The sequence below is a fragment of the Culex quinquefasciatus genome, chromosome 3 (genome assembly GCF_015732765.1).
Source record: "Culex quinquefasciatus strain JHB chromosome 3, VPISU_Cqui_1.0_pri_paternal, whole genome shotgun sequence".
Classification (NCBI taxonomy): domain Eukaryota; kingdom Metazoa; phylum Arthropoda; class Insecta; order Diptera; family Culicidae; genus Culex; species Culex quinquefasciatus.
The window spans coordinates 134,429,118-134,446,342 of NC_051863.1; the positions used below are offsets into that span (position 1 = coordinate 134,429,118).

Genomic DNA, 17,225 nt, shown 5'->3' on the forward strand with positions numbered 1-17,225 from the left:
AATATGGCCATCTCATCAACCATTGATTGATCCGGACTTCATTTTCATCCAAATTTTCGAGATCTGGTCTCAAAAAAGTGTTTAGTTAACATTAAGTGCTCATAACTTTTAATAGGGTTGTCTGATCTTGAATAATTTTGCTAATAAGAATGGTCTACTAACGACAAAACTAACGACGGATCGCATGATGGACCCGGATATCATATTCATCGAAATATCTGAGATCCGACCTCCATAAAGTGAATAAATAACACTTAAGTGCTCATAACATTTGATAGGGTTGTCAGATCTCTTTTAGCTTTTAGTAAGAAGTTAAATAAAATATTCTAATTTTTATTCCATGTGCTCTTTCTGAAAAGTCCTATCCATAACCTACAACTATTCCCTTTATAGATACTAAATCGAACAGAAAACCTCTTTGCAACTTTTGAACCAGATTAACTCAACAGTATTTAATATGTGTTTGGGACATTTATATGAAAGTGGGCAGCTAAGCAAAAGAAATACTATAAGTTGTACCCTTGTTGCATGAATTTAAAAAATACATATGACCAATTCTTAGCGAAGCTACACCAAAATGTCACTTTTTTCAATTTTCAATGTGATTTTTAATATGAAAGATTTCATTTTTATTATGATCCAATAATTGCAATGTGCTTTAAATGCGTTTTCTTACCTCAAAACCCAAAAATATTGACCAAATGTGGTCTGCAAGCCATTGAATTGGAGAGGAGTTTTTTCATAAATCTGCTCCTTTCGTTGTCCCGTCACTAAAAAAAAGGCTGGCAAAAACTCAAATTTCAACCAATTCGTTCAGTTCAAGGAGCAAAAGATTCGTTTTTTAATTTGTGATAATGTGTAGAAGAGCAAAAGTTTTAAAAAATCAAAATGGCAAAACTGTAGCGATTTTGGTAGTGTGCCTTTTAGAAGTCCAGTTTTACGATGTTGTCCCGTCACGCTACATTTTTATTTCAGGGGATGCTCAGGTACTGTATGGTTCATTCTGCATGATATTTCTTTGTAGGAAAATCAATTATTTCCAAATATGTAATAACATTGGGGGGTTTCTTCTTTTATTTTGCCACTACAGCCAAAACGCTGAAAAAAACTAGGATTTTTTTTGAAAAGGAGCCGAAGAATCGGTCATATATAGCAAAATCGGAGTGAGACATTTTTGTTTCATCAACATTACTGTTTGGAAAGCTTCCAAAAACATTTCAACAAAGTCGTGAATCTGCTCACGGCGCAGCTTTAAAAACTCACTATTCAATAAATCCTAACAAAGGAAAATAAAACGCATCTAATCTTCCACTTTCCACGACCAGCTATAAAAGCGACAACCCAAGGTGAAAACACTTTCAGTTTAGTGTTCTCATTCAGGTGTCAACAATTGAATTTTCCCTTCAAACTCCTGCGAGCTTAAAACGCGGCGCCGATAAGAAGATTAGAGCGATTTTTGTTGCGAAAATATTGCAAAATTATTTCGTTCGCGCAAAATCGCCAATGGGTTCTTCCATCAAAATAATCCTCGCCAGAATGATGGTGGCCTTGGTGCTGTTGGTGGGCACGCACTGTTGCGCATCGACCTCGTCGTCCCGGCCGGCCACCAACTCCGCGAATTCCGCATCACCATCCCATACGCAGGTTGACTTTTACTGCCGAAAGGACGCCTGCCCGGGTGGGGTGGCCAACGTTGGATGCCAGTGTGGCACGGGTGCGTCGTACGGGGCCGGGTGTTCCGGTAAGGCCGCTCAGAAAATCGCCCTCGATCAGCGTACGAAGGATTTAATCCTGCGAGAGCACAACTTGAAGCGCAACCTGATAGCCTGCGGATCCATCGAGCCTTTCGAGCCGGCCGCCAGGATGGCAGAAGTGGTAAGAGGCGGGCTATTCTTAGATCTTGAGTTGAAGCACGTTGATGCAATAAGTTGAAAAACAACCAGTTGAAGGCTGAAATTTGATAGGACCGGATTTAATTAAAAATTATTTGCACCGCAAAAAAATCGGTCAATTTCTTGACACACTTATTATTTTGTTTTTCCATACAAAAATGGAATGAAGTTGGCTCCTATGCGCACACGTTTATATCCATAAAGCTGATTCTTGGAATCCTGTTTAATGAAGTACTCCCATTTATGAATATATTATGTAAAATTTTGTGAGAAATCCGATAAAAAAAAATCAGACGCGGTCAAAACGGAATTTTTAAGTTTCATGCAACCTTTTGAAAGGCAAGGCTTGATTTTTCGGTCCTCAAACTATATTTCCTTGAAAGTTCAAAAACCTTTCATTTGCGTCCATGATTGAGTTTTGATTTTACAACATGGTTTTTGACATTTTTTAGAAATTTTCACATTCACCATAACTTGGCTGAACCACCCTAATGGTCAAATGAAAGAATACCTCCTGACGAATTATGGGACATTTTTTAATAATTTGGAGTTCAAGCTTTAATTAGGAATTAGCGCACTGTATTAAAAAAAAAATCTTGTTTTGGTTCATTGCCCGTATTTTTTGTTAGGGTAACCTAAATACCCGGTAAAATCATACGTTTATGTAGGGGCACTATACCCTTTCTAAGCCTTTTTCTATTATCGGCTTATCAGCACTTTGATCATGAATTCAGCTTTCATTAAGTGTTTTTGACTGTTCTAAAGTTATAAATAGCTCAAATAAAAGTGAGCAAGCAACTCTCCATTGTTGATACATCTGAAAATGTTGATTTAATAGCGGTAAACGGCAAAAGTGATGAGAATTGGTCGAACGGCTTAGAGTGATTGAAATGGGTATATTTCCCCTAATTGAGTTTAATTTTTCCTACAAAACTTGTATTTTCAGTAAAAAATATTATTTCTGTAAATTTTCGGGATGATTTTGAAAGAGGACACTAAAACTTGTAATGGTCTAATAACTTTGCGATTGCAAGTTCAATTAAACATAAAATTTAGAAAAAAATTTTTTTTTGGTTAGATTGCATTTTTGCCTTCCTCACCTCAATGAGGAATGGCTATAAAATCATTCGAAAAATGAACTTCTTTATTCGACCTCATAGACCCACCTTCACGTATACCTATCGACTTAGAATCAAGTTCTGAACAAATGTCTGTAAGTCCGTGCACCGAAAAATATGCACACGATTATCTCCGGACTGGCTGAACCGATTTGGACCATTTTGGTCTCATTCGATCCGTCTTGGGGTCCCACAAGACCCTAGTTAATATTATGAAGTTTTAAACAGTACTTCAAAAGTTATGCTTAAAAAACGATTTTATCTAAACATCGGAAGATTGTAAAAAGAGTGGTTTTTGTAAGTAAACCCGTCATGCTATATATTGTTAGAAAGGTATTTGAAAGACCTTTTCAACGCGTTCAAAAGATTGAAGATCTGACAACCCCATCAAAAGTTATGAGCACTTAAGTGTTATTTATACACGTTTTTGAGGCCGGATCTCGAATATATTGATGAAAAAGTTGTCCGGATCTATCATGCGACCCATCGTTGTATAGGTAATCAAAAGACCATTCCAACGAGCCCAAAAGATTAAAGATCTGACAACCCTATAAAAAGTTATAAGTACTTTAGTGTTTTAATACACTTTTTCGAGGCCGGATCTCTGATATTTTGGTAAAAATAAGTGTTATTTATACACTTTTTTGAGGCTGTGTAGTGTATTTACTTTAGAATGCGAGGAAGGCACCAACCACCTAAAGGTAGATTAAATAACGTTTTTTTTTTTCTTCAAAAATAACGTTAACATATATATTTAAAGTTTTGGAACCGTCCCGGACTCATCAATTTTTAAAAATAAAAAAAAATGTATTTAAAATTTTGTATTGCGGTTTTATCAACTTAATCTATTTCATATGGGACATGCGAAAAAAGGGTTATAAATATTTACAAAAAAATCTCATATTTAAAATCCGGTTTTTGCCAAAATTTGCTTCGAAATAACATTCTATAAAAGTTCAAGGGAATGAGACTAAATAGGTCATACTTTAATGCACTTTTTTTTTTAAACATGGACAACAACTTTTAAAATTGGAAAAAAAATTATAGAAAAATAAACTTACTAATGTCTAAATCTCGAAAACTATGCACTTCAACAAAATTACAAAACTAAAAAAAAATTTCGACCGTCTTCAAAAAAAAATATTTTTTTAAATACTTTTTTTAGCTCAAAAAGAAAACAGCAAAGTTTCCAGCCACATCGAAGTATGGAGGAACAGTGTTTATGGGTAATTCTTCGCCAACTCACACAGCAGTTGCCCCGACCCCTCTTCGATTTGCGTGAAACTTTGTCCTAAGGGCTAACCCTTTTTCAAAACTTGTTTTCGTAAAATCGCGATAAATCGTGATGTTTATAAGCAAATTCCTTATGTTTATATATCAAAATTTGTGTAATTGTCTGCTCTACAACTTTGTAGAACATTGTTACACTCTAAAAAATTACCCTGCAAAGTTAGAAAATACACAAAATTTTAAAATTAAAAATTTTGTTCTAAATGAAGAAATTACCCTTTTGGGTCAATGTAGATTCGAAAAGTACATTAAATTTCCCATAAAATTACATGTTCCAAAAAATTTTACAGTCGAGTAACGGAAAATGGCAGAGTTTTTAAAACTATTTTAATGTTTTTTTCGATGAAAAATACGTTTTTTCGGAATTCTGAGTACGCCATCAAATCGGGCGTCTAATTTTACATAAAAGTCCCTTTGACACCAAATTTCTATCTCATAACCGTTTTAGGCTGCAAATTATTGAAAAACACCTCTTTTTTCGCATGTTCAAAAATTGAAGGGGTCGTACCGCCCCTCTGTCACAAGATATCAAAAAACGGACCTCGGATTCGAGATCAGGGACAAAAGTTACCCCTTAGAACAAAGTTTCACGAAAATCGAAGAGGGGTCGGGGCAACTTTTCCCGATTTCGTGTGAGTTGGTAGAGAATACCCTTAGGTTTCTAAATAGTTGCAAAGATAGAACACTGCAAAGAATGAAAATTGAGAAAGTAAATTTAAAGTGTTTCAAACTAGCATTATTTTTTAAACTGAGGCTACTTCTGTAAAATTGGCAATTGCCTAGTAGGCAGCGTAACGCTGCCTATAACAAGTTTGTTTTTTAACAATTGTTAACACGATGGTCTGGAAGGAAGTTTATTTTAAAACAAAATCAACGTGGTTTATGGATGACCCACAACCGCCTTTAATATTATAAAAAGAAAAATGTGAAGAATTTTCTCAGCTAATTTACATACATACATTGACACTGACACTACTTCTAAAAATCAACAATAAAAATTCTTAGGCGTCATACATAAAGTATGTTACGCTCTAAGGGGGAGGGGGTCTGAGCAAGTGTGACATTGCGTGTTTTAAGTATAGGAAAAGCGTGACAAAGGGGGAGAGGGGGGGTAAATTTTGGCTGATTTTAGTGTGACGTTCTTTATGGATGAAACCTTATACCTGCAACTAACCATCAAATGGTTATAACAAAAATAACGGAACATTTTATCGAAAAAAAACACTCCCTGTTAAAAAAAAAATCCTCATCATAACCTACAACTTTGCTTAAGACACTAAATCGATCAGAATATCCCTTATTGAGCAACAGATTTTCGTATATTAACTTAATATTTTTCCACTGACGAACTGACGTGCCACCAAGAGTTCACATTTGACCGCACTTTCACATCTTCTTTCTCACTCACTCTCAGCGATCAGCGATTGTCAAACACACGGTCTGACAGATGCGCAGCTGCTGCTGCTGAGAAGCTTTCTGAAGCAACATGTGAAAAGGGTGGAAACCATTCTTGAATATGTTATTATTGCAAAATCGTTAGCAAAAAGTTTTTTTGTTTCACAATTTTTCCAATATAAAATAAAACGTAGGGTTAAACATTCGTTATTCGTTAATTGTCAATGTTTTTGACGATTTAAGAAATTCCGTATCATTATCATTCTTATTCATATCAGCCCTTTTCACTTGTTGTTCCTGCATCCATCGCAGCACGGAAGCAGATGCGGTGTTGAAATGTCAAACTCGAATTTTGACATTCACTCAAGAAGAGAAAAGTACAAAAAAAAAAGAAGAATGCAGTCATAAATAGGGTACTAAAGCCCTATGTAAATTTTTATGTACAACGGTAAAAAACACGCTTAAAAACCATTTCTGATCACTTTTTTTTATTTTAATGCAAAAAAAAAGTTGACGGGACAACATTTTTTCGATGGATCAACTATGGTCCCCTTGGAAAGAGCTGTCAAGTAGGACCTTTTCTGTCAAGAAGGACCGCTAGGTTAATTTTTCAAAATTGATTAAAAAATCCAATTTAATTTCTTTGTGGTCGTACAAAGAGTCATTGTACGCAGAAAAATAAGCTTTATCGCTGGAAACAATAATATCAGCAATCCAAGCTTCATTTTAGGACCCAATTATCGAGAAATTTGTTCCTGGTGGCACGTCAGTTCGTCAGTGATTTTTCTATGGAAATAGCCAATATTGTATGAAGACTTATTTGGAAGAAAAATACATTATTGTCCACGCTCCATACAAAAAAAAAATTATTTTATAGAAATTGTCCATGAAGGGGGGAGAAAGGGGGTCTGAGATTTCAAAAAAAGTGTCCACGTGGTTTATGGATGGTCCCAAAACGGGAAAAAAATCAAGTTTCTCCACTAAAACTGCGATAACTTTAAAATTTCAGCGAAGACCTATACTTTTTTGGAGTACAAAAAATTGACGAAACTAACATTAATACACCGTGCGTCCTTACCTTAAGACGACAGACGCCCATGGGGACGATTGATTTCAAGCGCACTGTCAATAAGTGACAAAAGCCCTCCTGGCCATGTGAAGAGTTATTGAGAAAATGTGTTTCTCTATCCTCGTTGTCTCTAAGCCCGCTTGGAAAAAAAGGACTTTTCTTATCCCATTTATGTCCCTCTTCTTCCAGACGTGGGACGCCGAGCTGGAACACTTGGCCTGGTGTAACGTGAGACATTGCGCCTATGGCCACGACCACTGCCGCAGCACGAGGGCGTTCCACTTTGCCGGACAGAACATCGCCCAGAGGACGGCCTGCCACGCGGGTGATGGAAAGCTGCTGCTGCCACCGGCCATGAAGCCAGACGAGACCATCCGCAAAAGCATCGGCACTTGGTTTCAGGAGCACGGCAATGCCACTCTCGGCATGATTGACCGATTTCCAGCGAATGTTACGGGGTGAGTGGTACCCATACGAGGGTGTTGGGCATTGGAGTCCTGGAAGGGTAGCGGTAAGCTTCTTAAAGGATTTCTTTGGATTTTTAACGCCGGTGAAAAAGGCCTGTCGAATTTCATCATATCACAGGAAAACATGCTGCCCCCAAAGTAAGCAAAAGGTGCTGAAAATCTGGATTTCCCGTGATTATGTTAAAAGCTTAATACATCAGATTTTGATCTCTCCTGGAAGCATATAAAAGATGTAGGTTTTTATTATTTTCATAAGGCTTTTTATCACAAAAACTCGAATTTGACCATATTAACCAACTTCGATTGTTACAATTGAGCAATTCTCTACGAAATCGGTCTTTTTTCTTCAATTTTAATTTTTGTATTTTTTTAATCCGGCTGAAACTTTTTTGGTGCCTTCGGTATGCCCAAAGAAGCCATTTTGCATTATTAGTTTGTCCATATAACTTTCCATACAAATTTGGCAGCTGTCCATACAAAAATGATGTATGAAAATTCAAAAATTTGTATCTTTTGAAGGAATTTTTTGATCGATTTGGTGTCTTCGGCAAAGTTGTAGGTATGGATACGAACTACACTGGAAAAAAATTATACACGGTGAAAAAAATTGGTGATTTTTAATTTAACTTTTTGTCACTAAAACTTGATTTGCAAAAAAACACTACTTTTAATTTTATTATTTTTTTATTTGTTTTAGAGGACATAAAATGCCAACTTTTCAGAAATTTCCAGAATGGGCAAAAAATCTTTGACCGAGTTATGATTTTTTGAATCAATACAGATTTTTTCAAAATTTCGAAATATTGGTCGCAAAAGTTTTTCAACTTCATTTATTGATGTAAAATCGAATTTGCAATCAAAAAGTACTTTAGTGAATTTTTCATAAAGTGCACCGTTTTCAAGTTATAACCATTTTTAGGTAACTTTTTTGAAAATAGTCGCAGTTTTTCATTTTTTAAAGTTAATGCCCATGTTTGCCCACCTTTGAAAAAAAATATGTTCAAAAATTTAAAATCAAGACTAACATTTCAAATGGGCGTAATATTGAATGTTTGACCCGTTTGAAATGTTAGTCTTGATTTTAAATTTTTGAAAATATTTTTTTCGAAAAGATCGGAAAATTTCACGAATGTTTCATGTTTTAACATTGTAAATCGGACCTTTAGTTGCTGAGATATCGACATTAGAAAATGGTGGGTTGTTTGGGTGAGACTTAGAAAACATCATTTTTCCTGTTTTTGCATGGCAAAATCTCAGCAACTATGGGTCGTATCAACAAAGTTCAATAATGCAAAATATAGAGAATTTTCTCAGCTTTTCAAAAATATTTTTTTCAAAGGTGGGCAAACATGGGCATTAACTTTAAAAAATGAAAAACTGCGACTATTTTCAAAAAAGTTACCTAAAAATAGATTTAACTTGAAAACGGTGCACTTTATGAAAAATTCACTAAAGTACTTTTTGATTGCAAATTCGATTTTACGTCGAAAAATGAAGTTAAAAAAATTTGCGACCAATATTTCGATTTTTTGAAAAAAAAAACTGTATTGATTCAAAAAATCATAACTCGGTCAAAGATTTTTTGCCCATTCTGGAAATTTCTGAAAAGTTGGTATTTTTTGTCCTCTAAAACATATCAAAAAAATTAAAAATACTGTTTTTAGTGACAAAAAGTTAAATTAAAAATCATCAAATTTTTTTTACCGTGTATCATTTTTTTCAGTGTAGTCCATATCCATACCTACAACTTTGCCGAAGACACCAAATCGATCAAAAAATTCCTTCAAAAGATACAGATTTTTAAATTTTCACATATCATTTTTGTATGGACAGCTGCCAAATTTGTATGGAAAATTATATGGACAAACTAATGATGCAAAATGGCTTCTTTGGGCATACCGAAGGCACCAAAAAAGTTTCAGCCGGATTTAAAAATACAGAAAAAATCGTATGACCGAAATCTCAGAGAATTGCTCAGATGTAAGTTATTATTATTTTCATATGGCTTTTTATCACAAAAACTCGAATTTGACCATATTAACCAACTTCGATTGTTACAATTGTTTGATGACAGTGTATGAAGGGCGTTTTTATTTCGGTCAAATTAGTAGCGCTTGAATTTAATCTAGTGTACTACATAAAACAAATGGCAGCATCATTAGCAAAGTTTTCCACTGCTTTCAACAAGTATCATCATCCACTCGCCGAACTCTTTTCAGTCAATGTTTCGCCCATCTGACATGTCCACAAAAGTTGAGCAAAATCCCATTGAAGCCGGTAGAGTAATTAGTCCCATTCACCTCGCCAAAAATGGACCCGGTTCCTAATATCTCTCGTTCGTTTTCCCCTTCATTTTTTATTCTTTTCAGCGGTCCCATCGGTCACTTCACCGTCATGGTCAACGAAAAAGTCCGCCGGGTGGGATGTGCCCTCATCGCGTACCACGTGCAGCGCCAGGACCTGGGGACCAGTGCCAGGCGACCCAGAAGGATGGTCTGCCTGGTGCACTACCTCGTGTGTAACTATTCGCATACTAATTTTCTGCAGCAAAAAACCTACACCAAAAGTCCGGAACCGGTGCAGAACTGCAGCCTCTACTCGGCGGAATATTCCTGTCTGTGCAGCAGCCGGGAACCGTTGCTGGCCAGCGGAGGAGGAGCAGCTGGAGCTGGAACCTATTAGCAATTGAAAGAGCTGACCTGAGCGAATGGAACGAATTTCAATTATCGACCACAGAGTAGGGAAAATTGCGAATAAAGACAAGTTTGATATGGATGGGGAGTGCTGAATGGATGCGAACGAATTATGAAGGATGTCCTCGAGATAGAATTAAATTACCTAACATTGGCTAGCGAAATTCGGCCTTTCATACGGACTAACGTTTTTATTTTACAAATTTCAATTTCGTTCAATCCTAGGAATTATCCATTTTTTTTTTCTTGACCAAGCATCCACAAAATGGGTCTAAGGGGAAACAGGACATTTCAAACAAAAAAAAAATTTTGATGGCATATTCATTCCATGAAAGGACTTTGAAATATTTTGTTCCGTAGATAGCTTCAATTATTCACAATGATCCAATTTGTTAGAGGTGAAACTGAGCTATGGGTTCAAAAAGCGATACAAAAAAGTTTTGATATCTTGATAAGGAATTTTCTGACCGATATACTGCCGTTCTACACATAATTGTCCCATGTAATTTTTTGACGATTTTGACTTTATGACATTTTTAAGATTAGTTTGACGTGTACTTTAAGAAAAACACATAAAATCTGGTACTTTGTTCGGAAACTCATTAAAAAAAAAACACCAAGTCTGTTTGTCCCATCGTTAAACTTCTACGCATAATTGTCCCACTAAGTATTTTCTTACACGGAATCATTAGTTTCAAGAAGCATTATGTCTTGTTTACCTGTTTTAAAGCAAGAGAATCGCAAATAAGGGTGATAAACTGCTAACGGGGGCGATTAGGGACATTTAGGGCGAATTATGCAATTATGCGTAGAAACACAGAAATCGGTCGAAAAATTTCAATCGCCTTTTTCTCAGTTGCACTTTTTTTTAACATGGGACAATTATGCGTAGAACGGCAGTATAAACAATAAAAAAATATGAAAATTTAAATAACAAGCCATAGTCTCAACATTTGAATGCAAAAAGTGTTTTAAAATGCATTTTACACTAGTTCAGTTGTTTTGCAATCATTAGTTTTCATAAAAAAAGATTTGACAAAAACAAAAAAAAATTGCAAAAAGAAACTTTTTAATCTAATCTAATCTAATCAGACCCTAGCACAGCCAATCTTTCGAAGGGATCCTGGAGAGTGCTTTAGGTTAGATGACGCCTAGCACTCTTCTTGTCATTTATTAACATTTGTAGTGCGCCATTGCATTAGAATGCATTGAAACATCACAAGCGTTAAAGCGGACAGGCCAGTTTTGAAAAAAGTTACTTTTTGCGTTTCTCTTTGTTTCGTCGTCCGTGTCTGTCGCGGGTGACCATGAACGGCCATGATCGATGACGACCAACTTTTTCAAAACTTTTTTTCGTAAAATCGCGATAACTCTTGATGTTTATAAGCAAACCCCTTATGATTATTATAAATTTTTGTAATTGTCTGCTCTACAACATTGTAGAACATTGTTACACTCTAAAAAATAACCCTGCAAAGTTAGAAAAAACACGAAATTTTAAAATGAAAAATTTTGTTCTAAATGAAAAAATGACCCTTCTGGGTCAATGTAGATTCGAAAAGTACATTAAATTTCCCATAAATTGACATGTTCCAAATTTTTTTACAGTCGAGTAACGGAAAATGGGAGAGTTTTTAAAACTTTTTTAGTGTTTTTTTCGATGAAAAATAGGTTTTTTCGCCATCAAATCGGGCGTCTAATTTTACATAAAAGTCCCTTTAACACCAAATTTCTATCTCATCACCGTTTCAGGCTGCAAATTATTGAAAAACACCTCTTTTTTCGCATGTTCAAAATGGAAGGGGTCGTACCGCACCTCCGTCACGAGATATCAAAAAAACGGACCTCGGATTCTTGATCAGGGACAAAAGTTACCCCTTAGGACAAGGTTTCACGCAAATCGAAGAGGGGTCGGGGCAACTGCTATGTGAGTTGGCGGAGAATTACCCATATTGTACTTAAAAATTTTTGACCTCACTTTTTTATGTACAATCGAACCTGCAATCGAAAAGTACTTCACAAATTTTATGATTGGGTGCACCGATTTCAAAATATAGCCATTAGGGTGGGTACGGTTTCAAAAAGTTCTCGGATCAAGTTTTAGTATGGTTCCCCTTGTAGGGCATGCCCATTGGGACTTTCATGCCAAATATCAGCTCATTTGGTTGTAAACTGGCTGCGCGCATCAGGGTTAAAGTTTACATGGGAATTACTATGGGAAATTGGAACTTCTTGTTCAAACGCTCCTACAGGTCTGGGAAAATCACGCGCCAACTTCTGGTATGGTCAGGCCTATGGGGAATGGTCTGGAGAACATTTTTCCCGAAGAGAGCATATGGATTCGTTGTCCCTAGACCTGGCGCATCGGCAAACAATCCGATGTCTCCGGAATCAACGGTTTGCCCTGAAAAAGCATCAAATTTTCCTTAGCATGCTATGAGAGATTGATGCACCCCGCGACGCCATACGTCAGGCAGCTACCACGTGGTTAAAATATTTGCAAAAAAATACAAATTTTCTATGTAAAGATTCTGAATTCGACTTAATAATATCAGGGTTACTCGAAATGATCATTTTCTAGTTAAAAGAAGGTTTGCAATTGAATATTCCAGCCGTTTCTCACCCACGTGGTAGCTGCCTGACGTATGGCGTCGCGGTGTTCATCGAGCTTTCATAGCATGCTAAGGAAAATTTGATGCTTTTTCAGAGAAAACCGTTGATTCCGGAGACATCGGATTGTTTGCCGATGCGCCAGGTCTAGGGACAACGAATCCATATGCTCTTTTCGGGAAAAGTGTTCTCCAGACCATAGGCCATAGGCCTGACCATACCAGAAGTTGGCGCGTGATTTTCCCAAACCTGTAGGAGCGTTTGAACAAAAAGTTCAAATTTCTCATAGTAATTCCCATGTAAACTTTAACCCTGATGCGCGCAGCCAGTTTACAACCAAATGAGCTGATATTTGGCATGAAAGTCCCAATGGGCATGCCCTACAAGGGGAACCATACTAAAACTTGATCCGAGAACTTTTTGAAAAACGTACCCACCCTAATAGCCATTCAAAGTTAAATTTTGTCCGAAAAATTCGGTTTTTTATTAATAGTGTCCATAATTGTCCATTTCTTAAATTTTTTTTTCGAAAAGTTCAGAAAATTTCCTACAATTTCGTCTTAGAAACATTGAAGATTGGACCACTGGTTGCTGAGATACAGCAGATAAAAAAAAAAGAAACAGGAAAATTGTTTTTAAGTCTCACCCAATCAAATCTCTATTTTGATATCCAGCAACTAATGGTCCAATTTTCCATGTTAAAACTAACATTTCAAAAGGGCCAAACATTCAATATAACGACCTTTTGAAATGTCAGTCTTGAATACAAAATTTCAAAAAATTGCTTTCGAAAAGATCGGAAAATTTCACGAATGTTTCATATTTTAACATTGAAAATCGGACCATAGTTTTTTGATGAAATATCGACATTAGAAAATGGAGGGTTGTTTGGGAGAGACTTAAAAATCAATTTTCCTGTTTTTAAACAGTTTTGGCAATATCTCAGCAACTAAGGGTCGTATCAACAAAGTTCAAAAAAGCAAAACTCAGCGCTTCAAAAATATTTTTATCAAAAATGGGCACTAATTTAAAAAAAAAATAACTGCGACTTTTTTTCAAAAAAAAATATATATATATAACTTGAAACGGGTGCACTAAAGTACATTTTGATTGCAAATTAGATTTTACATCGCAAAATGAAGTTGAAAAATTTTTGCGACCAGTATTTCGTTTTTTTTTTTTTTGAGAAAATCAGTACTGATTCAAAAATTCATAACATGGTCAATGATTTTTTTGCACATTCTGGAAATTTCTGAAAAGTTGGCATTTGATTTCTACCAAAATATATAAAAAAAATAAAAATAAAAACACTGTTTTTTTTGCAAATCAAGTTTTAGTGACAAAAAGTGAAATTAAAAATCACCAAAAAAATTACCATTTGTCATTTTTTTCAGTGTAGTCTTCCAAATCGATCAAAAAATTCCTTCAAAAGATACAGATCTTTGAATTTTCATACATAATTTTTGTGTGGACAGCTGCCAAATTTGTATGGAAAATTATAAGGACAAACTTCTTCTTTGGGACCGAAGGCACCAAAAAAGTTTCAACCGGATTAGAAAATACAAAAAAACGAATGACCGAAATTTCATAGAATTGCTCCTCGGCGAAATTAAATAAACAGTTTAAACTTGTATCATCATTTAATGAAAAAAATTGTATTCATTTTTATTTACCTATCAAATCCAAATTAGGTTAATTTTAGTAAAATGTTCTTATTTTTTTAAACGGCTTAAAATTTAAAATTGTAACATCCACGCTGAAAAACTGATCCGGCAAAACACACAAGAATTCCGTAATCAATATGATCTAAAATGTTTGAAAAATGACGACAGGGTTCGATCCACAGACCTTTGGATTGGTAAGCAAAAATGCTAAGCGAAAAAATATCCAGCTCCCAGCGGAACATACGTGCATTATCCTCTCAAAAAAATTGGAGAATCATTACCTTCCGCCTCCTAAATCCTAGATTCTTTAACATTTTTTGAAGAGCTGGAAGGATTTTTCGAAACATTAGGTAAATATTTCGATTTTTTTATCGACTTTTAAAAGTACTTTAACGAAATCAACCCCTTTTAAATTGCTTGGCCACAGATTTCTGGTTAACGCAAGGCACGACGAACAATGAAGTCGAGACTTAAAAATAAGGATCAACGTTGTCCTAAAATCCGTAAACGGTAAAAAGTTACAGCCCTTTTCACCTGCTGAGATGTAATTTCACCGTGGCCAAACCCTGTCAGTTTGATGTTTACGAACAAACATCCGGGGCCTTTTAAGGAGCAACTCGAATGCATTCTCTATTTACGTTCGCTTTGTTTGCCAAGAATCCTGCCTCTTCTTCTTAGTATATTGCACCGCCAGCAGCTATAAAGCTATTTTTCATTCCGTATTTCCAAATGGAGCAATAAACAGGTCCGAAAAGTCACCCGGTGAAAGAGGCCATCAATACCCGGCTTTCAAATAAGACCGGAAAAGGTTCCGGAAAATTGCCACACATAAATCCTGCCCGGGTGCGTTCGCTTAAAATTGGCCTTAGTGTTTTTTTTGCTTGGAATGAATAAGAGAAGTTTTCCTTGTCGGCTTGTTATCAACACACAGGGTGTACGACATTGTTCGGACGAAACTTAATTGAAAACTTTTGTCACACTCGAGCTACGAGGAATACACAAACACACATTTTCACTTCTCAATGCAGTCTTGTTTTATATAAGAGCTCAGAACTGTTTATACATACGATTTCAAGCAGAAATCTAGTTATGAAAGCTTTTCGAAGAGAGCTATAATTGCCATAACAAAAACCAATTGTGCTAAATTTACCCAGTTTACTGCCGTTCTACGCATAATTGTCCCATGTTCGAAAAAGTGCAACTGAGAAAAAGGCGATTGAAATTTTTCGATCGATTTCTGTGTTTCTACGCATAATTGTCCCGTGGGTACCTATTCGCCCTATAAGTCCCTAATCGCCCCAGTTAGCAGTGTATCACTCTTTTTTGTGTGATCCTCTTGCTAAACAACAGGTAAACACGACATAATGCTTCATAAAACTATTGTTTCTGTATGTGAAAATACTTGGTGGGACAATTATGCGTAGAAGTTTAACGATGGGACAAACGGACTTGATGTTGTTTTCAATGAGTTTCCGAACAAAGTACCAGATTTTATTTGTTTTTCTTAAAGTATACGACAAACTAAACATAAAAATGTTAAAAAGTCAAAATCGTCCAAAAATGACATGGGACAATTATGCGTAGACCGGCAGTTTATATGTTCGAGCTAGGCGCTTCCGTTTCTCGTAGATTTGAATCAACGGAATACAGTCCAAATCTTTCTCCCAGCTAACCTTGAATTTACAAATTCGTTTTCGTTTTCGTTTTCGTTTTACGGAGCAAGGTGGGGGACGCGGCCTCAAGTCAATCCAAGTCCGGTTTCTTGTGGAAAAAAGGGTAGTGGCCGAACTAGTATTGCATACAAAATGAACACCACCGGAAGATATAGGGGATCGGGAGGGGGAAGGTGAAAGAAAATTAGTGTAGGTGTGAGTGGTAAGAACTTGGATTGATTGAACGGTTACGTTTATCTAAATTTAAAACCTAATAAAGGAACTCTAAACTGCCCCTGATCGCATAAATGTCCCATATGCATTTTCATCGATTTCGAGTTATTGATGCAGTTTGATTCAAAATTGTGTGCTCTTTCAAAAGAGCCTATAACATCCAGTACTTTGTTCAAGAAATCAGGAGGAAATCCAGTTTTTTCGCGAAAACTTAACACGTAGCCTTATGTATGGGACAAACTTCAAATGCGTTTTTCTCAGCTTGCTGTTTTTGCATATGGGACATTTATGCGAACATGGGCAGTAAAGCAGTTATTCAAAAAAAAAAAAAGCAAAACACTATTATGCATTCCAACTCTAAATGGAATCAAAAAATCGCACTGGAAAACGAAAAATAAAATAACTTGTTTATGGTATACGAATCTCGATGTTAAAACCTCTAAACGGGGTCCTCGTCCTGTCACGTCCGTAAGTAGTCTTGTCGTACATTGCACCTAGAAGCATTTCTGCCAAAACCTTAACTAAACTATCTGAAATAACTTTAATCTTAAATCCCCAAAATTTTTAGTTACAAAGCCAAACATTCCTTTATCTTGCCTTTAAACCTGTCTTGCCGCTTCCAAAACCAATAAACATAAATGAACAGTTCCAGGCGTCGACGTGAACAGTTAAACAGGCGTCGTGAATGAGAAAATAGACGACCATTTCGTGCCTTCCATTTCATTAGGGCACATAACTCTTGTAAACAAGAGTGTAACCCTCTCACACTATATGAAAACTATCATTCAAGTGAAAGGGACACACTATCCTGCTCACAAAACCCATGCGCCCTTTTGAAATGTTAGGCTCCATTTGATCGTCAAAACTCCAGTAGATCCTCGATTCGCAACAATGGTCGATACAACCATAATCCGAGAACCGTTAGTTCAACAGATTAACGAATTTTGTCCGATATCATTTCATTATTGATTGATCGAGATGCTATGGCAACTTTGACAAATCAGAACAGTACTCAACATGAATGAAAATTAACGATTCTGGCTGTATTACTTGCCCCGCTGACTGCCTAATGTAATTCTGATAATTGTTATTTTTAATCTAATTCCTAAAATTACTAAATGTAAAATCTTCAAAGACCCTA

General features: G+C 36.0%; 2 protein-coding genes across 5 annotated transcripts in view; one reads left to right on the forward strand and one right to left on the reverse strand.

Annotated features, from left to right (window-relative positions):
- The window catches only part of LOC6036112 (protein furry), a 180,415-nt gene that overhangs the window by 94,898 nt on the left and 68,292 nt on the right, over positions 1 to 17,225 (reverse strand). The gene's annotated exons all lie outside the window — the stretch shown is intronic.
- Positions 1,386 to 10,226, forward strand: LOC6036113 (antigen 5 like allergen Cul n 1). The gene is made up of 3 exons (XM_038258707.1): positions 1,386 to 1,875; positions 6,954 to 7,222; positions 9,601 to 10,226. The coding sequence occupies exons 1-3, from the start codon at positions 1,504 to 1,506 to the stop codon at positions 9,911 to 9,913; spliced, it is 954 nt and encodes a 317-aa protein (XP_038114635.1). The 5' UTR covers positions 1,386 to 1,503; the 3' UTR covers positions 9,914 to 10,226.